The sequence below is a fragment of the Stenella coeruleoalba genome (genome assembly GCF_951394435.1).
Source record: "Stenella coeruleoalba genome assembly, chromosome: 15".
Classification (NCBI taxonomy): Eukaryota; Metazoa; Chordata; class Mammalia; order Artiodactyla; family Delphinidae; genus Stenella; species Stenella coeruleoalba.
Genome location: NC_137161.1, coordinates 61,330,432 through 61,350,872, shown reverse-complemented (window position 1 = coordinate 61,350,872; position 20,441 = coordinate 61,330,432). Strand labels below are relative to the sequence as shown.

Genomic DNA, 20,441 nt, shown 5'->3' with positions numbered 1-20,441 from the left:
GATTGTTTTCTTAATTTCTGTTTTTCATAGTTTGTTATTAGTGTATAGAAATTTACAACAGATTTCTGTATATTAATTTTGTATCCTGCAACTTTACTGACTTCCTTTATTATTCTAATAGTTTTTTGGTGAGGTCTCTATAGTGTTTTCTATATTTGAAATCTATTTTAGACACTGAAACTGCCCATTCTCAAATTGAAACATTCACATCTCTAAATTCATTACTATAGAGTTTAGCTTGGTAGCCAGTGAAATTAATGCTAATTTTGAGAAAGTGAAGAAAGGAGCACTTCCAATTAATTTTAATTCATGAAAATATGAAATTATAGCGCCATTGAATAGTTGACTGACATTTTTCCATTAGCATTTATTAACAAGTTAAAAACTTTTATTTCGGGCTTCCCTGGTGGCGCAGTGGTTGGGAGTCCGCCTGCCGATGCAGGGGACAGGGGTTCGTGCCCTGGTCCGGGAGGATCCCACGTGCCGCGGAGCGGCTGGGCCCGTGAGCCATGGCCGTTGGGCCTGCGCGTCCGGAGCCTCTGCTCCGCGGCGGGAGAGGCCGCAGCGGTGAGAGGCCCGCGTACCGCAAAAAAAAAAAAAAAAAACAACTTTTATTTCTTAAAATCTAGGAATCAGCGATGGACCCTCGGTCACCGCATTAACAAATGGTTTTGACACTCCGGAAGAAAGGTATCAGAAGCTTAAGAAGGTACGTGGATGTGCTAGAAAAAAATTTTTTTTCCCATGTTGATCCTGCATATGTTGAATTATAGAGGAATATAATCGTTAAACTTGTTCATTAATGTCTCAACCCCAGCTACAAAATGATATTTTAGTGGTATTTAAAACAACAGCAAAAATAATTGTTTGCTGGAAAACATTTTGGGGAAGGTTTAGTATTTTCAGTGTTAATTTGATTTACAGGAAATGTGATGTGGTTATTTTAATCATTTGGAAATAGGTTTACCATGACACTCTGGATGGTGGATAGGTGCCTAAGTTGGGAAAAATATTAAGAAATGTATATAAATTAATAATGCATCTGATACCTACTAGAGAATGGACTTGAGGATATGGGGAGGGGGAAGGATAATCTGTGACAAAGTGAGAGAGTGGCATGGACGTATACACACTACCAAACATAAAATAGATAGCTAGTGGGAAGCAGCCACATAGCACCAGGAGATCAGCTCGGTGCTTTGTGACCACCTAGAGGGGTGGGATAGGGAGGGTGGGAGGGAGGGAGACACAAGAAGGTAGAGATATGGGAACATATGTATATGTATAACTGATTCACTTTGTTATAAAGCAGAAACTAACACACCATTGTAAAGCAATTATACTCCAATAAAGATGTTAAAAAAATAATGCGTCTGATAGATAATCTGTAATCTGTTCTAATTGGAACAAAGTTAAGTAATCAGAAAACCCACCTGATTGAGAATACTGTTGCTGACGTCGACTGTAGAGCACTGTTTTGACAGATATTTTATTTCCCTTTTCCAGCATTCCATGGACTTTTTGCTGTTTCAGTTTGGCCTTTGCACTTTTAAGTATGACTACACAGATTCAAAGTAGGTTGTTTTAATAAGTGGTGGGAATTCTTTTGTCATGGCGTAATGTAACGCCCTAAGTCTCCTTTTATCTTATTTTCCCCAGGTATATAACAAAGTCTTTTAACTTCTATGTTTTCCCGAAACCCTTCAATAGATCTTCACCAGATGTCAAATTTGTTTGTCAGGTTAGTAGTATAATTGAGTTGTTTTTCTGTTATGAATTGCTGATGAGGCAGTGTGGAAATGTGGAATCAGAATTCTCTCTAAAATTTGGTTCTACTACTAACTTTGCACTTTGGGCAAATCATTTCACCTCTCTGACTTTCAGTTTTAGGGTTGTAAATTAATGACACTCCCATCTTCCCTTTTACTTGAGAATGAGTTAAGGAATGAGATGTAAGTGACAGGCAGATGGAAATGAGAACGTGAGCTTTATCATTAGTAAAGCTGAATCTGAGACCATGGCTTCGTAGTGTGACTCTTTTGGGGATTTTTAATGTCTTACCCCTGAATTGAACCTACAGATCAGGACCTTCAGGCTTCTTCCCACCCCATTCTCATTGTACCCATCTCCAAGGGTAGAGCTTTATTTTCTGGAAGAGGCGGGTATGTGTGTATCCTCTTTGAAAAGAGAAAGCCCAAAAGGGGCTAAGCTATATATGTTCAGTTTCTTTTCCCAAGCTCACCAATTAGGAAAGAGAGGGTAGATAAAGACCACTGTTTCCTCCTGAGTAGGAGAGGGCTGACTTTACGAGCCAAGGTAAGGATACAAGGAGGTTCTCCTTTAGAACACCCTGTTTGGAGTTGTAGCTGATCTAGTAGACACTCAGTGAATATCAGTCTCCCCGTTCTGCTCTCTCTTTTTTTTTTTTTTTTTCTTTCTGCTCTCTTAATAATCTGATACAATGGATAAGGTGAATGTGAATAAGTGTATAGCGAATGGATATGTGATGAAAGCTGAATGTTGGCCTTTTCTCCCTCATGATCTTATGCTTGAGCTTCTCTCCCCGTAGCAACATTAGTTCCTTTGAGTCTTCCCATCTTTCCCTTTTCCTGCATGTAAGTAGTAATGCAGTTAAGAAAGCCTGGAGGGTAGGCTTCTGAGTGACTGAGTCATGTCAGGTTCTTTCTGTAATAAGGCAGGATATAAACAAATGAAATTGAGCATTAATTGTATATCTAGAGCTGAAGAGAAGGTAATTTTGGTTTTGTAAACCTGAATTTTTCTTAAATTAGCAAATAAACCATAGTTGATATTTCTTTACCCTGCAACCATTTAACAGCTATTTACCAGTCACCTTAGTATAGGATACTTAATTAAACAGTATTTGTAGATTTTCACTGAGAGAAAAATAGGCTCAGTTGGGAAATTTGTGTGGATGTAGTTTTCCAACAGTACCAGGAAAACACAATTATTTAAAGTGGATTCCATGGCTTTAGCCAGGGGTTAATCAAACATGCAGACAGTGGCAATGAGATACCTTGGGGATGATGCTTTGTTCTAAAACACCAACACAAACACAGTTATTCTAGGAAATGAATTGGAAACAGATCAAAAGAACCCTACCCATTGTACAAAGCCATTCTGGGGCTACACCTGGAACACTTTAGGTAGTTATAGTAGCCAGCCACTCCTTAAAACAAAGAAAGACATCACAGACTTGAAGACAGGCCAGAGACTAATGTCTAAAATGGACAATGGGATAAAAATGGTGCAATTCTCGGGTTTCCCTGGTGGCGCAGTGGTTGAGAGTCCGCCCGCCGATGCAGGGGACGTGGGTTCGTGCCCCGGTCCGGGAAGATCCCACATGCCGCGGAGTGGCTGGGCCCGTGAGCCATGGCCGCTGAGCCTGCGCGTCCGGAGTCTGTGCTCCGCAACGGGAGAGGCCACAACAGTGAGAGGCCCGTGTAGCGCAAAAAAAAAAAAAAAATAGGTGCCATTCTCTGTTCTGGAAAAGCAAAGGCAGAGAAGAGGTTTAGACTCAGTAAGTAAACTTGTGAATTGTATGGATATGGTAAATGATAGTGTCTTTGAATTTTTTTCTTTTGTCCTCCATCTAAGGTGGATTTTGTTTTAAAATTCTATGGTGACAGCAGGGTTGCATCTTACAAGGAACTTATTAGCTTCTGGAGTCAGCGACTAGGGTGAAAATTGTGTCTGGTCAAAAATCAATCTTGAAAAGCTCTTATTACCCTTAAAGCAGGGAGAGTTTGGGGGCAAAATAACTTAATATGCTCTTTGAAAAATAAGCATCTGTATACATAGTGAGCTGCTCACACTGGGCGGGATATGGGGGAGCTACCTGAGAGCCAGGCACACTCCTGGAGCACGTGCCCGTCCAGTGGGGCGACAGAAGAACTGCATGGCATTGGCACTGTCTTCACCTCCTCTTTTTCTTCTCTTCTCCTTCCTTTTTCTGACTGAACATCTATAGTTGAATTCATGGAAGAAAATACATACGTGGTCATGAAAAATCGAGACCCTGCTGCTGTCTGGAGAGTAAAGAACGAGTTTCTTTTTTTATCCCGTCTTCCCCATGCCACTTCTTTCCCCATTTCACTCCTTTTATGTCCATATGTACATATACTCTTATGTCTACATATATATACATAATTTTAGCTTTTTTCTTTAATATACACAGGATCATAATATTCATATTTTATATAACTTGTATTTTCTACTTAACACACTGTCTTCATATTTCATAGTATGGATATGTTATAATTTATTTAACTGGAGTTCAGAAGTTTTCCAGTGGTTACCTATTTAAACAATGCTATAGTCAGCATCTGTGTGCAGCATGTCTTGGTTATATGTAGGAATGTTTTTATAGATTTCCTAGAAGGGGAATTGCTGACTCATAGAGCTTATATATTTAACATTTTGATAGATGCGTCAAATTGTCCTCCCAAGTAGCCATGCTCATCTTTTGAATCCTGAAAATGGTACATTTAGGACAAACCAAAGATAGTGGTTAGTAAACCACAAATAGATTTTGTTGGTTCAAAGGGTTTTTCCTTTCTTTCCTTTTCTTTTCTTTTTATACAGCAGGTTCTTATTAGTTATCTGTTTTATACAAATTAGTGTATATATGTTAATCCCAATCTCCCAATTCATCCCACACCCTCCCCCCACCAACCCCTGGCCGCTTTCCCCCCTTGGTGTCCATATGTTTGTTCTTTACGTCTGTGTCTCTATTTCTGCCTTGGAAACTGGTTTATCTGTGCCATTTTTCTAGATGGGTTTTTTTCTTTATTATGGTAAAAAATACATAACCTAAAATTTACCATTTTAAGAGGCTTTCAGTTCAGTGGCATAAAGTACATTTTTTTGTGTGCAACTTAGAGGGTATTATTTGAGTGGAAAGTAAATAGCTTCAAAAAGGGGATAGGTGAATCTCTGACTCTGGATTTTTAAAGAAGGAAGTTAGGATGTTTTGGAGTCTAGTGACAGCAGGGACAAAAATGCCTTTCCATAATCCATCTTTTGGTGCCTCTGTCAGTGATGGAATATTAGGTGGGCAGAGTTTTAAGAATACTCAGGCATGGTAGATAAAAAGGCTTGTGGCCCAAGTCAGAAGTCATTGGGTCTTGTTCAGAACAAGATAAAAAGGGAAGATGTGGGCGGGGACTGGTTGCTTATTTGAAACCACAGGAAACCTGGACATGATGGAAAATGATGTGCCTGTACCCACACGTGTGTGTGTGTGTGTGTGTATTTGGTAAGTTTGCCTTTTTATATCTCATCATATTTTAAAAAGAATTTGTGTTGGGTAAAAAGTATATGTATATATATATATAAAAGTATATACAGTATATGAAACCTTTTAACATAAGATTAAAAAGATAAGTAAGTGAAAAGTTGGAAGAAAAGAAAAATGAGGATACGATTACTGTGTTATGATTAGAACACAGAATTTGTGTCAAAGAAAGTCTCACCTTTTTGTCTCTGAGCTTCCTACCAGCCAAGAATAGGGGGAACACACAATCAATTCTGTGGCCCATAGGATCGAAATAGGCCAGAGCTCAGGAGGAGTTCAGCTTTCCTCAGACTAGAGACCTCAGGACATTTCCCCTTCTGTTATCATAAAGAAATCACTAATGTAGAAGACCTTGTCTTCAGTGGCATCTCTAAAGAGAGTACTGGAACTGGTACAGCGTCCCTCAGCCTAGACTGATGGTATAATGTCAGGTAGAGGTCAGGAAGGTAGTTCTATGAGGGGTCAGATTAAAATGACTTGTGTGCTGCCCTCTAATGTTCTGACTTAAAACAAGAATAAAATTAGAGAAGCTACAGTGATGTTTCCCACTCTTCAGTCAGTTGAGTAAGAACTTTGTGAAAATTTTCCCATTCTTGTGTAGTATTATTTAATTAATATTTTTACTAACATTTACTTATATATTTTGACTTACCCTAGGCTTGAGATATGTATTTAATAAGTCTCGTTACTGGGAATTTTTCTCTATTTTGATCTTGAATGTAAAGAACATCCAATTAAGAGCTTGGGACTTCCCTGGCAGTCCAATGGTTAAGACTCTGCCCTTCCAAAGCAGGAGGCGCAGGTTCAATCCCTGGTCGGGGAACTAAGATCCCACATGCCACACGGCGTGGCCAAAAAAAGAAAAAAAAGATTTGGGGCTTTCAGAATCTAAGTTGAAGTGAATAATTGATACCTTATAACTTGCACATGTTTGCTACCTTAAACCTGAACCTGGGGTGAGATAATAGAAATACATTTAATTTTTATTTATAGTCTCCTAGTCAGTACAGCCACCAGGAGTTTCCTGCCGATTGGGAGAATATATGTTCACTAAGTAAAATTTTCTTAAAAGTTGTGAAACAAAGGATATTTGTTTTATAGGCTATAAAGGAGAAGAGCCCAGATAGTTTAAGTGAATTAATGGATGATTTGGCAGCCGTGGAGTAGAAATGCCTTGTCCTCTGACCTTTAGCGTGCTGCCTTCTTGCCTGGTTGCCTTTGTTTACTTGCCTGAGTTCTTTCTCTGCTTCTATTCATACACCTGCCACGAACATCACCGAAACGCATGTTCTGTTTACTCTTGTTTCAGAGCTCAAGCATTGACTTTCTAGCAAGCCAAGGATTTGATTTTAATAAAGTTTTTCGCAACGGTAAGACTATGTGTGAACTCTCTTTAGAGCTTGTAAATCTGGATTTAGTTGAGAATTCTCTTTTTGTGCCTGCTGTCCGAGACAGGATCTCGGATTCCCAGTCCATCGTGTGCAGCCATGGAGTTTTTATTGTGCCCTTTTTTTAAGGCCTGAACAGGAGAGGAGCAGCTACTTCATTTAGCTCTAATGAGGCCCCTCAAGCTCCTGGTCTCACTGAGTGGAGCTTTTCTGTCGCTGGTGTGACTTGGTTTCCTGGCAGACCACCTGGGGGGACTGCATCCCTGTTTCCTTTCAGTGGTACAAGTGCTACGATGTAGCATTTTAAAAAGCAGCCATATTCCAGTAATACAGAGATGGTCTTTGGAGGAAGAATGTCTACATAGTCTGCACAATCCTGATGGCTAACTTGCTGGCATGATAGGCTGGCAAGCGGCCTGGAGGGAGGGACTATGTCCCTTCCTTATCCCCAGAGCGGAGCACGATTCCTCTTCCATATCAGGGAGGTGACAGTTAAATATTTGATGAATGAACACCGGACGTTAGACCACACCAGAGTGGTTTTCCTTCCTCCATTCATTTGTTTCCCGAAAAGTATTGGGGAAAGCCTCTGGTTTTCTCAGCAGTATTAAGTGCCTGCTGCTCTAAGGTCAATAGGTACTTTTCACTTAATTATTCTTGTAAATTGTATTCATTCCCATGGGGAATGTATTATTGAGTGAGGTAAGAAAGGAGATTTTTCTCAGCAAAGGTTCTAGAACAAAGACTTCGGCTAAAGTCTCTTCCCCTGAGCATGATATCCTTGCAGGGCCTTTAGCACCCATGTCATGTTGTTTTTTAAATTGCTTTAGTGGTGCTGCGTCTTCATGTCTAGTGATGATTTTGATTTTTGGAAATACTAAAAGAAATTTGGAATCCAAACTGCTTAACATGGTGGATGAACCAGCTGGGTAACACAGTTTGGGTATAATAAAACAATTTATTTGCTTTGGCTCATACTTGACTCTGAAAGCCATTATAAAACACAAGTTCCAAATGTAGTTAGAGCCCTATAATGGAATAGTTGCAGAAATCTTTTGAAGGAACTACTTTACCCAGACTCATATAAGTGTGTAATTTCCAGCCTGATGGTTTTATTTTCATAAAAGGAGAGAAACAGCTAAATTGGAGGATGCCTCACTCTCTAGTTTTGTAGTCAGACCTTGTAATATTTTAGTCAGAGCTGCATCAGGGCTCCCAGGCCAACTGTTATTACCGAGACTCTAACCCCGTGCTGTTGTAGATGCTCTGTAATTCTGACCTAGACCTTCACTTCTCTTTTCTTATCAAATCTTGCCACTCAGGGTTCGCAAATGCCAGGCCCTTTTCTCCTGGCAGTCTTCTTGTTAGTGCCTTTGACTTCCTTGTCTGAAGTGGAACCAGGTGACTCCTCTTACCGTTCCCCCTGCAGCCCTCCCAAGCACAGGTGGTTTCAGCTCTGTCTCTGTATCTGCAGCCAGGCAGTGGTAGGCATGCCACCTTCAATCCACTTGAGTTCCCTCTTCTCAGGAGCCATGCTTCTTCCCAGGGCTGCGTCACCAGCTCTGCCATCCCTCTTTCTGCTGACTTCCTGGGCGTGGCCTTCACCAGCAGCCCTGGAGACGGCTCATCGTCTTTCTCTCCACTCCTACCTCTCTCCTCCTTCTGGGTGACTCCAGCATCCACAAGGACAGCCAGCAAATGCTCTGTCTTGTCTGTTTCTTGGCCAGGCGGTCAGCAGTCCTCGCTTCTGCCTCCCCTTAGCCCTGCACTCCCTTGGTAGCATCATGGGTCTTATTAGCAATAACTGTGCCCATCTCCATCATTTCTCTTGTCTTTCTCTTCCACTTACTTGGGTACCTCATTTCAGCCATCAGTTGACCTCCATTGCTTTTTCACTATCGGTTACCTTCCACTCTCCTGTCTTGACTTCTCTCCTTGTCCACCTGGTCCATCATTATCCTTTCTTCCAGCCCTTGCTCCTCTTTCCCTCTATTGCCCTGGTCTAGCCAAGTCCCAGCCCTGGTTGGATCTTATCATCCACCTCCTCTATTTCTGAGCATCTGAATATTGCAGGCAAATGTGACACACCTGAGCTAATTTGTCACTTTAAATTCATGACCACAAGCTTCAAGAAAGGACTCAGTCGTGCTCAAAAATCCTACTTTTCTGACTTAGAAATTCCCTTTCCAACTCTCTGTGATGTCTGTCGCACTCAGTTGATGACCATGCCTCTCAATGATAATAGAAGCCATCAGGGAAGAGCCACTTCGTGTTCTCACCACCAGACCCACAGGTCTCCCCCGAACCTGGGCTCAGCCTTTTCGTTTCTCTCCTTACAGAGAAGAGGAGTCCCTGCACCGGCCAGAGGCTAGTACCTGCCTCCTAGTCAGGCACTGGCTCTTCCAGTTTGCCCTTCTCTCTCCTGGATATTTTCCCGTCTCTGCTGATCATTCCATCAACCTTTGTAAACATGCTTTGTGAAAGTGCAGAGCTTCTTAATCTAGGCCATGGCCGCCTTCCTGCCATAGATAGAATTCAGAAGTCTGTGAACTTGGGGAGGGCATTGTGGAATTCAAATCTATATTTTCTCTAACCTTGAACTGAATTTGTTTGTTTCTTCTGTTAGGAATGTCGGCAACAACCCAGCAGTGTTAGAGGAGCTGGGAGGTTGTCCTCAGTGAAATCCCAGGTATCTTCAAATGGCATTTCAGTTGTGACAGATATCTTGAATATTGTTTACCTTCATCAGTACTTTGAAATTATCATAGTTATGTCACCTGCCATTAGGTCTTGTTATTTAATGTGTTGACCAGGAAGCTGATTTCCTGTATTATTATCCCGTATTAATATATCACAGATTAAAAAAAGAATTTTTGGTAACTATTTCAATATAATTACCTTTCTTTACAATCTTGCATATTTTATTTTATGCATTTGAAAACATTATTCTGGGGAAGGGTCTGTAGATTTCACCCGACCACCGAAGGAGTTGGTGGCCTGTGAAGATTAAGCAGGCCTGCAGGAACATCTCTGTCTTGAAATAACTCCAACCAAAGCAAAACCATCCCCCCCTCACTTGATTCCACATCCCCTTTCTACTTCTGGCCTGTGATCCTCCCACTCAGAGGAAAGCATCTTGAATGAGATGTGTGTTCTCACTGTTCCTTCCTCTTCCCCTCTAGTTTTTTTCTTCACCCACCCCCAGCTGGCCCACCATCTGCACCCCTCCAAGGACACTGCTGGTCCCCCGTGCCTGCCATGATCTCAGACCCCATAGATCCTTCTTTGTCCTCATCTTGTTCCACCTTTGGAGGAATTTGACCCAGTCGATTGCTCCCTCCTTCCCTAGACTCTGTCCTCTGGCTTTCAGACACTCATTCTCCTGGTTTTCGTCCCACCTCCCTCTGGACTCCCCCGCGTCCTGATTGGCTCATTCTCGTCTCGCCAGCTTCTAAATATTACTTTTCCTAGTTGGTCTCATATATTCCATGGTTTTATTTATTTTTTATTATTAAATTCTCATTTCGAAATAATTTCAGACTTATATAAATGTTGCCAGAATACCGCAAAGAATTCCTGATACCTTCCCTCTGATTTCCCAGGTGTTAGCATTATAATGTTTGCTTTGTTGTCCTTTCTCTCATTATATATGTGTATATATAATTTTTTTCCTGAACCATTTTAGAATAAGTTGCACCCATGATGCTCCTTTATTCCTAACTACTTCAGTGTGAATTTTCCTAAAAACAAGAGCTCTTATATAGCCCAGTAATCCAAATTAGGAAATTGACATTGCTACAGTACTGTTACCTCATTTGCAAACCTAATATAAGTTTTGCTACTTATAGCAAAAGAGGAAAAATAATTTCCCCTTGTCCAGATTCAATCCAGGACCACACGTTGCCTTTGAACTGTCATATCTCTTTGCTCTTTTAAAATCCAGAACAGTTTCTCAGTCTGCGATTTTAGTACCTTGACGTTTTTGCATAGTGGAGGCCAGTTATTTTGTAGAATGCCCCTCGATTTGGATTTTTTTGATGTTTCCTCAGACAAGTCCAAATGCATCTGTTCATCTCGGGCAGGGATACTGCACATGTGAATGTCTGTGCTGCTCAGTGCATCATATCAGGAGGCATATGACATCAATTAGCCGCATTACCGACGATAACTTTTTTTTTTGTAGTATGTAAAGTATGAAGTACACTAATATTGTTGTGCAGCTGTTGGTGTTTTTAATGTGGATCACTTTTTCACCAATTAGTTTTAGCATCCATTGATAATTCTTGCTTGAAACAATTATTATTGCTGACGAGTGATGATTTTCTAATTCCATCATTCTTTCTATAAAGTTTTTTAAGTGTCACATGGCTTTTAATGCCCCCCCACGTCCTGATGACACCTACATTTATATCTCAACACCATTCTCTGGAGCTTTAGGCTTATATCTGCACCTCTTCATTTATATATACATCCCTAGATGATTTATTATATCCAGGAGGTAGCTTTTGATTTTCACCTCTTGGGCCCCAAGTCTATTCATTGCCTTGTTTTCCCCACTTCAGTAAGTGGTCCTACTGTTGTCCCAACTGCTTAAACGTAATAGTTAGATGTCGTTTTTTATTTTGCCCTTCCCTTTCTCCCTCACCCAAGTATGTTGGCAAGTTCTAGCTCTCCTATCTCTAGAATCATTCTTTCCATCTCTGTAGATTAGGCCAAGGTCATAAACTATGACTTTCTGCCTATTTTATAAATAAAGCTTTACTGGGACACAGCCATACCCATTCATTTACCCATTGTGTGGCTGTTTTCATGTTACAAAGGTCAGAGTTAAGTAGTTGCAACAGAGATCCCTGTATGGCCCTCAAGCCTAAAACATCTACTGTTTGTCCCTTTAAGGAAAAGTGTGCTGACCTCTGATCTAAGCGGTTGTCTCTGGCCTGGACATCTGCAGTGGACAGTTCCTTCCATCTGACCTCCCTACTTCCACTCTCACAGGAGTCCAGATGATCTTTTAAAAACATGGAGCAGATAATGTGATTGTCTTGCTTAAAACCTGATGATATCCCATTGCTCGTAGAATAAAGTAAATTCTTACGTGGCCTGTAAGGGGCTATGTAATCTTGCCCCATCCTCTCCAACCTGACATTACGCCATTCTCCTGCTTATGCTTCCTTGCTGTTTCTGGAACAGTCCAAGCCTTTTCCATCCTCTGGGCATTTATGCTTGTTCCCTGCCTGAAATACTCTTCCCCCAGATCCTTCATGTCTGATTCATTCTTACCCTGAGGTCCTCCCTCCTGGTGGCCTTCTCTGGTCAACCTAAGGTCATTCGCTTCACTACAGAGCAGGACAAGTCTACCTTGTTCACTGTTAGCTCATTAGTGCCTGATACAGTGCCTGGCACAGCGTAAGAGCCAAATCACAGTTTGTTGAAAGGAGAATGAATGAACGAGCGAATGGAGTGAATGAATAGACAAACACATTTCAAAATCATTTGTTTTTTCCATTGATTTTTTTTGAGCTGTAGTTAAATATGGTCTTTCCTGAGTCTTTTAGACGCCTTGGTTTGTTACAAAATTTTTATGATAAATGGTTACTTCTGCTAATGCATTGTTTTAAAAATTCTGTTCAGGAATTCCATACTTAAACCAGGAAGAAGAAAGACAGTTAAGAGAGCAGTATGATGAAAAACGTTTACAGTCCAACGGTGCAGGCGCTTTGTCGTACGCGTCTCCTAACACTTCAAAATGTCCCGTGACGATTCCTGAGGATCAGAAGAAGTTTATTGACCAAGTGGTGTAAGTTCCTAAACTGAAACCAAACGTGCGTTGAGTCACGTGTCTTGGAGCAGGGCTGACGTCTGTATCTCAGGCTCGTGCTTCACGTGCACAGTGCACACAGAGGTGTGATGTCTGAGGGGCAGGATTTAACTGTGGTGTATCTGAGTTTGTGTCACAGCTGTCAACTGTAAATCGAGTTCTGTGTACTGTACTTAGACTTCCCATGTGTCGCCAGGCAAGAGACTATCTTGGCCAAGTGGTCAGACCTGCGTGGACCACGGGCCTGACAGCCACCGTCCAGTCCCCATGAAAGCAGAGGCCCATCCAGATATTTGCAACACATCCATGTTTTTTTCTCTTGCAGTGAAGTTTCTGACAAGCAAACGTGCCCTCGGAGGAGCATCTGGTTTTGCTCTGTTTAGCTGTCAGTATAACTGTTTTCCTAGCAAAGTAAAAATGCAAATCATTTGTATTGCTGAATCCTGGAGAAGTTGTTGAGAACTCATTAATAACAGCAACAAATGCCAAAATAAAGTATTTTTCTTTAAGCCTTACTGAACTAAAAAGTTATAACATGATTTGGTAAAATTACAGTGTCGTATGTTCTTGTATTTGGATTGCTTTTGAGTGTGATGATTCTGCTGGTTGACAACTTCATTCCTTAATGATGCTGATGGTCATGTTTTTATTCTAATTCCTCAGAGAGAAAATAGAAGATTTATTACAAAGTGAAGAAAACAAGAACTTGGATTTAGAGCCATGTACTGGGTCAGTTGCCCTAAATATTTTCATGTGTACTTTTTTTGGAAAGGTAGATGATTTCTGGCATGTGCTCCATTTGGTTGCTTAAAAATGCTTTCATAAATAGTCTTTTTATTATAGGTATGTTCCCAATATTTCAGCACTAACTTTAGCATTAACAGAATTGGGACCATGGTATATAGAGACACTGAATGAATGCTTTGTTCCATCCTGGAGGGGAGAAAACTGTTGTGCACCTTTGCTTTAAGTCATGCTCAAGAGTGGCATCATTATTGTAGCCTCGACTTGCGCTTCATACATAAAGGCTTCAGAAGAGCAGAATTTACTGTCAGGCTACTCCTGTCCCTTTTTTTTTTTTTTTTTGCGGTATGTGGGCCTCTCACTGCTGTGGCCATTCCTGTTGCGGAGCACAGGCTCCGGACGCGCAGGCTCAGCGGCCATGGCTCACGGGCCCAGCCGCTCCGCGGCATGTGGGATCTTCCCAGACCGGGGCATGAACCCGTGTCCCCTGCATCGGCAGGTGGACTCTCAGCCACTGTGCCACCAGGGCAGCCCTACTCCTGTCCTTTTAATTTCTCTCTGCAGTAAAAAACATCAGTCTCGTAGAGTCAGTGACTGAAACAGCCTGCTTTCCTTCCTTTTACTTTGTGACTAGCTTCACAGAAGTGTTTTAATACATCTGTCTACTTAAAACTCTTCATACAGCCACAGGAAGTAATACTTTGGTTAGACAAGAACTTCTGCCTCTTCTATAAAGGCAGTATAATAATAATAATAATAAAGAGCATTTTGATGAAGAAAAGTGGTGAGGAATCCTCCCACCTCAAACATCCTGTCTGCTCTTGTTTGCACATTACCTGTCGCTTCTGATGAAGTCTCCTTTAAAAATTAAATATTTTTCCCAATTTGAAAAAGAATAAATACATGTATATGAATAACTCAATCACTTTGCTCTACACCTGAAACCAACTCAGCATTGTTAATCAACTATACTCCAATATGAAATAAAAAAAATTCAATCCATCTTTATTTATTCTATCCATTATTATTATCATTATTATTTTAAATTTTATGTATTTTTGGCTGCATTGGGTCTTTGTTGCTGTACGTGGGCTTTCTCTAGTTGCGGTAAGCGGGGGCTACTCTTTGTTGCAGTGCGTGGGCTTCTCTTGTTGCAGAGCATGGGCTCTAGGAGCGCAGGCTTCAGTAGTTGTGGTGCACAGGCTCAGTAGTTGTGGCGCACAGGCTAGTTACTCTGTGGCATGTGAGATCTTCCTGGACCAGGGATTGAACCCATGTCCCCTACACTGGCAGGCAGTTTCCCATCCACTGCACCACCAGGGAAATCCCCAATCCATCTTCTAAAAAAAAAAAAAAAATTAAATGTCTTTCCCAACCAGTGCTTGGTCAGTTTGAATTTTCCTTTAATGAGCCAAAATTAATACCTTTTCATTTGTTTTTATAGGTTCCAAAGAAAACTAATTTATCAGACTTTGAGCTGGAAGTAAGTGTTTATATTATACACGAGAGCTCTGTGAGGGACCCAGAATTTAAAAACTAAATGTAATTTTTTAGCTCTTATTTCATTTTTGATATTCTGCAGTTCTTGGTGATTTGACCATACCATGTTCTTGGGCAGTGCTTTATTTTGTTATTGTTTTCCCCTAATTTCTTAAGTTGAATACCCACTTAATTTATTTCATACCCACTTAATTTATTTCCTTGTTATTCCTTCTTAGTAGATGTTGCAAAGCCTTTACAATTTTCTTTTAACTGTCACTTTGGCCTGTCCATTAACTTCTGGATGTGTAGTGTTTTTGTTCTTTGAAGGTATCAATATATGGTAAAGATTTGGTTTTAAGACCTGGGAAATACTCAGGTGAATGCTTTTTCTAAAACAGGGGTTAGGCCATGGGTAGGTTTCAGGAGGCCTATGAATCCCCTGAAACAATATCCAAAATTGTGTGTGTGTATTTTTCTGGCGGTGTTTCTATTGGTTTAATTATATTTTCAAGTGGATCTCTAACTCAAAAATTGAGTATCAGGATTAGACAGATGGATGTTTGCACTTGACTTTGTTTGGGGTTCTTGTTCTTTCGTTAGAGTCTGCCAGTGGCATGTATACTGGGAATTTACTTTGACCAAAACAGGAAAAGGGCCATTGTTGTTTGACCAGGCTCCTTTCCTCTCACGTTATCCTTGCCACGTACTCCACCCGAGTTCCAGATTCCTCTCCTGGGCAGATGAAACTACTGTGCCGGATTACAGCAGAGTTACTCATCTCACATCTCCCCTGTGCATGCCCCAGATCATCCAAAGAGACCTTCAGAATTTTTCTTAGGAAGTAAACATTGTGATATTTAGAAGCAAGATTTGACAGTGTAGTAATGAGTTGACTGTATTACGGGATGCCTGACATTTCAGAAGATGCCTAAGTCCTAAAAATATTAATTTGAAATCAGTTACATTCCTGTGTGTTTTTTTTTTTTTTTGCGGTACGCGGGCCTCTCACTGTTGTGGCCTCTCCCATTGCGGAGCACAGGCTCCGGACGCGCAGGCTCAGCGGCCATGGCTCACGGCCCAGCCGCTCCGTGGCATGTGGGATCTTCCCAGACTGGGGCATGAACCCATATCCCCTGCATCGGCAGGCAGACTCTCAACCACTGCGCTACCAGGGAAGCCCACATTTCTGTGTTTTAAGAGGAGAGAGAGGGAAACATTTAGTAGCTGAAATTACTCTAAAGTCTTCCTAGTAGCGGTATTTATTTCATACTTAATAAAACTTAAGTAATGAAATTATGGCTATGTAGTTGTTTTTAAAATACGCAGGGTTTTAGCTGTTGTCTCATCTACTGACGTCATGTTTTCTTTCTTTTCTTTAGGTATCCCAAAGGCATTCATGTTGAGACTTTAGAAACTGAAAAGGTAACCTCAAGAATTATCCAGGGCCAACATCAAACGCATGAAACCTATGCAACAGTATGCAAATGCAAAATGCAATCAAATCGAGCAGTTGAAAGTCAGAGTTCACTCCTTGGCTCTGCTACATATGAACTGGGTGACACTGGGCAAGTCATTTCCCCTCTGCCAGCCTCGTTTTCCTCATTTGTGCATTGGGCATGAGCATGGTAATGAGCTATACCTATCTCACAGCTTTTTAAAAAATAATTATCAAGTGGGTAGATGGAAGTGAACATGCTTTGTAAACTTGAAAGTATGCAAATGTTAGTACATGTTCTTAATCCTCACAGAAAGCTGATATACATGGTATCCATGTAATAATTGCTTCCTGTTATGTGGCCCAGTAAAATTAAATTTTAGAATCTGGGGCATAAACATAGCTATCATCATGTACTCCTAGGGTGCAGTGATAGAACTGTGATGGGTAAAGGTGGGCTGATGGTGAGCTAATAGTGCGTTCCTTCTACAGAATTTTAGAATTTAGTTCTTGTTGTTAAGTCAGATGTCTAACTAAATAAGAGATTAAGTAAATTAAGTCTTGCTAGAAGAAAAATCTCAAACTTTGACACAGGAGGTTTTGTAGTATATTTGATTGATACAAAATGCAGTATGTGAGAAAGAAGGTACTAGTTATCTGACAAGTTACCAGAAAATCCAGGATTTTTTTTTTTTCCCTTTTTTTGGCCATACCACACGGCTTGTGGGATTTTAGTTTCCCGACCAGGGATTGAACCCGGGCCCTTGGCAGTGAGAGCCTGGAAGCCTAACCACTGGACCACCAGGGAATTCCCCAGGATTTTTTTCTTATGTTAATGAAATGTAGAAATTTTTTTATCGAGGTGTGGTTAACTTACAATATTACAGTTTCAGGTGTACAACATAGTGATTCAACATTTTTTATAGATTATATAGAAATTATCTTAAAAACAACTATTTAGAAATTCATGTTCAAATGCAGCATCTTAGTGTTCATTATGGAGTGTCTTATTCTCACTGTCTGTTGATATTTATAATTGTCTTTTGGGTGATTAATAAACCATGGGAAAATGTCATGGAAACACAGAGGTGGAGTTTTGGTTTGTAAAGCATCAACTCAACTTTTGGTGGCATTTCAAAATACTTTCAGTGTGTTTAGCCCATGAATGACTGTGCAGTGAGAAAAACTGTACTTTTACTGGTAGCAGAATCTGAATTTTGGGGGGTAGGGGTCAGGTAGCTTCCAGAAAATTGTATATCTGCTTTATGTCTTTTAGAAAGAGCGCTATATTGTTATCAGCAAAGTAGATGAAGAAGAACGTAAAAGAAGAGAGCAGCAGAAACACGCTAAGGAACAGGTGATTGGATTATGTTCATTTCCTTTGGGTGAGAAATGGCTACAGAGTTGTAGATCCTGTGATAGATTCAATTTAATGAATATTTTTCTACTAGAGAAGAATCGAATTGGTAGCAAAACCTGGAAGAGAATGAGGGGAACCTAAGGTTAAGTAATTAGATGCAGCCAACAAAGTGAGGCTGGCATCATGGTTGACCAGTCTTCACTTCCATGAAGCAGTCTTGGAGAAGGAATTAGTGGTTATCATTTAAATTGTGTGTCACTGAGCTTCACAGCCCATTAACTAATCTTGCTGTGTCTAACTTCAGGCACAGTTACTAGTTTTCCTAAAACAAAGTTTAGATGATATGATTTGACAGATTAGGATGCACGGTCATATTTGCATCGTTGGAACCTCGCCCTGGTTGTCCTCTGGAGAATGGATTCGAGTAAGTCTGGAGACAGGGAGACCAGTTCACCTGCGGAGTAACCAGCTAAGAGATGTCGGTGCCCTGGAACAGGAAAGTTAGTAGCAGTTTAGGTGGAATCTGGCCATCTTTAGAAGGTAGCGTCAGGAATTTGTGATTGGATGTGGGTGGTGAAAGACGAAGGCAGAAGAAAGAAGATGCTCAGGCCGGGAAGTTGGGCAGCTGGGTAGGCTGACATCAGTCCACTTAGATGGGGTGGCGGAGTGGTGTTGGTGGGGGAGCGCAGGTGGAGGAGGCCAGGAGTGGGTTTGGGCGAGGGTGGACGTCCAGCTCACCCATGCATAAAGCAGGGCCACATCAGACTAATGCAACCAGGAAAGACACAGCAAGCCTCTGTTAGATTTAGACAGTTTATGATTTAGAGAAGGTGACAGCTACACGTGGTGCTTGTCCCACAAACCAAAAAGACAACACTGAAACAAAAGGGGCCAGGTGACTGCAGAGTGAGCTGTGGATGCCCCATCGCCGAGCAGCCAACTCTAGACTGTGGCTAAGTGCTTTCATACTCTGTAGCTCTATTCTGAAAAGGCAGTGGGGCAGGAAGCCCCAGGCCTCATCAGAACCTGGGCAGCAGTGAGAAACTGTCTCATGACAGCCTCCCAGGCGAGAGAGGGAGGTGGCCTCCCATCCTCTCCTGGGGTGTTCCATCCAGATGCACATTAGTTACATCTCAAGCCTTTGCCTGCGTGGACTATCTGGATATGTGCAAGGTCACCAGGATACCGTGGTAGGGCTGTACCCCTACGGTGGACAAAGGTGTTACATTCTGCTTTTGAGCAGATGAGGTTTTCGATGTTTTGGGGGCATCTGAGCATTGGTGTCCTGTCAGCAGATTGTCGTGCTGGAGTGCAGGAGAGGGGTGAGGGCTGGACTTTGTTGTTGTTGGCAGAGAGACCGGGACAGGATGAGAGCACCTATCATATGCATGAGGAAGGAGCAGAGGGCCCAGGGTCGGATCCTGAGGACCACCAGCATCTGAGTGATGGGCAGAAGTGCAAAAATGTGCCTGAGGTTATTGTGACACCGCAGCCAAGGGGAAGAGTGTTTGAAGAAGGGGATGTTGACAGGGTCTGATGCTCTTGAGAAGTAGAATGAGGACTGAGACATAGCCATTGGGTTTAGCCTTGGGAGTAGGTTTTTTTCTTCTTTTTTAAAGAACATTCTTTAAAAAGTTAAAATAATTTTAATTCTGGTAAAATGTATAACATAAACTTTACCATCTTAACCATTTTAAACTGTACAGTTTTGTACTGTAAAATATATTCACACTGTTGTGCAACCGTCACCACCATCCATCTCCAGAACTCCTTTCATCCTGCAAAACTGAAACTCTGTACCCATTAAACAATAACTTCCCATTCCCCCATCCCTCAGCCTCTGGTAACCACCATTCTACTTTCTGTCTCTGTCAATTTGACTGCTCTAGGTGCCTCATGTAAGTGGAATCGTACAGTATTTGTCTGTTACTGGCTTAGTTCACTTAGCATAATGTCATTTAGGTTCATCTGTGTTGTAGCATGTGACAGAATTTCCATTCTTTTTAAAGGCTGAATAATATCGTATGTACTACATTTTGTTTATCCGTTTATCTGCTGTTGGACACTTGTGTTGCTTCTACCTTTTGGTTCTTGTGAATAACGCTGCTCTGCACATGGGTGTACAAGTATCTCTTTGAGTCCTCGCAGTTCTTTGGGGCACATACCCAGGAGTGGGATTGCTGGCTCGTATGGTAGCTCTGTTTCTAATTTTTTGAGGACGAGCCACACTTTTCCACAGTGACTGCACCACTTTACATTCCCACCAACAGGGCACAAGTGTTCCAATTTCTCCACATCCCTGCCAACGCTTGTTAGACTTGAGAGTAGTTTAAAGAGGTGAGCAACTTCAGTGAGGGTGAAGCGGGGGAGCAGGGGGCTTGCGGGTCCCTGGGAGTTGAACTGGACCTAGTGAGTGGAGAGGAGTCTTTAAGGAATTTAGCTGTGAAGAGACAAGAAGGAGAGTGGTTGCGTGGAGCTCAGATTAAAGGAAGGGGTTTCAAGATAGGAGAGAAATTGAGCCCATTTAAGTGCATTGGGAATAAAACAGGAGAGAAGAAACTGAATGGGGATGAGTCTCAGTGTTGTGCTATAAAAATTTTATAAAAATGCATTTGACCAGGAAAAAACAGTCTGAACATTCTTGATTTGACAGTCAGCTGCTGGGTGGGTCACCTCAGAATTGAATTCAGTATTGAGTTTGGCCAGCAGGTGGCAGCTTTTAAAAGTTTGTGTTTCTAAGGCAACTTGAGAGACTAGGAAATTTCAACAGTTGATGGGAAGTGATGGGTAAACCCTAGCACTGTTATTTTAGTAACTAATGAATAATTTGCCACTTTGCTCATTTTAAAACAGAAGAAAGTTATGTGCATAGGTCATTTCAGATGCAGTTGTTTGGG

General features: G+C 41.4%; 1 protein-coding gene across 1 annotated transcript in view; it reads left to right on the top strand.

The window, feature by feature from the left end:
- Positions 1–20,441, top strand: part of PARN (poly(A)-specific ribonuclease) — a 168,348-nt gene that overhangs the window by 3,010 nt on the left and 144,897 nt on the right. Inside the window, exons 3-11 of the mRNA XM_079944221.1 lie at positions 630–709; positions 1,507–1,574; positions 1,660–1,741; positions 6,627–6,687; positions 12,337–12,502; positions 13,187–13,252; positions 14,712–14,750; positions 16,129–16,171; positions 17,461–17,541. Of these exons, the coding sequence (XP_079800347.1) occupies positions 630–709; positions 1,507–1,574; positions 1,660–1,741; positions 6,627–6,687; positions 12,337–12,502; positions 13,187–13,252; positions 14,712–14,750; positions 16,129–16,171; positions 17,461–17,541 (686 nt within the window). The remainder of the gene's footprint in view (positions 1–629; positions 710–1,506; positions 1,575–1,659; positions 1,742–6,626; positions 6,688–12,336; positions 12,503–13,186; positions 13,253–14,711; positions 14,751–16,128; positions 16,172–17,460; positions 17,542–20,441) is intronic.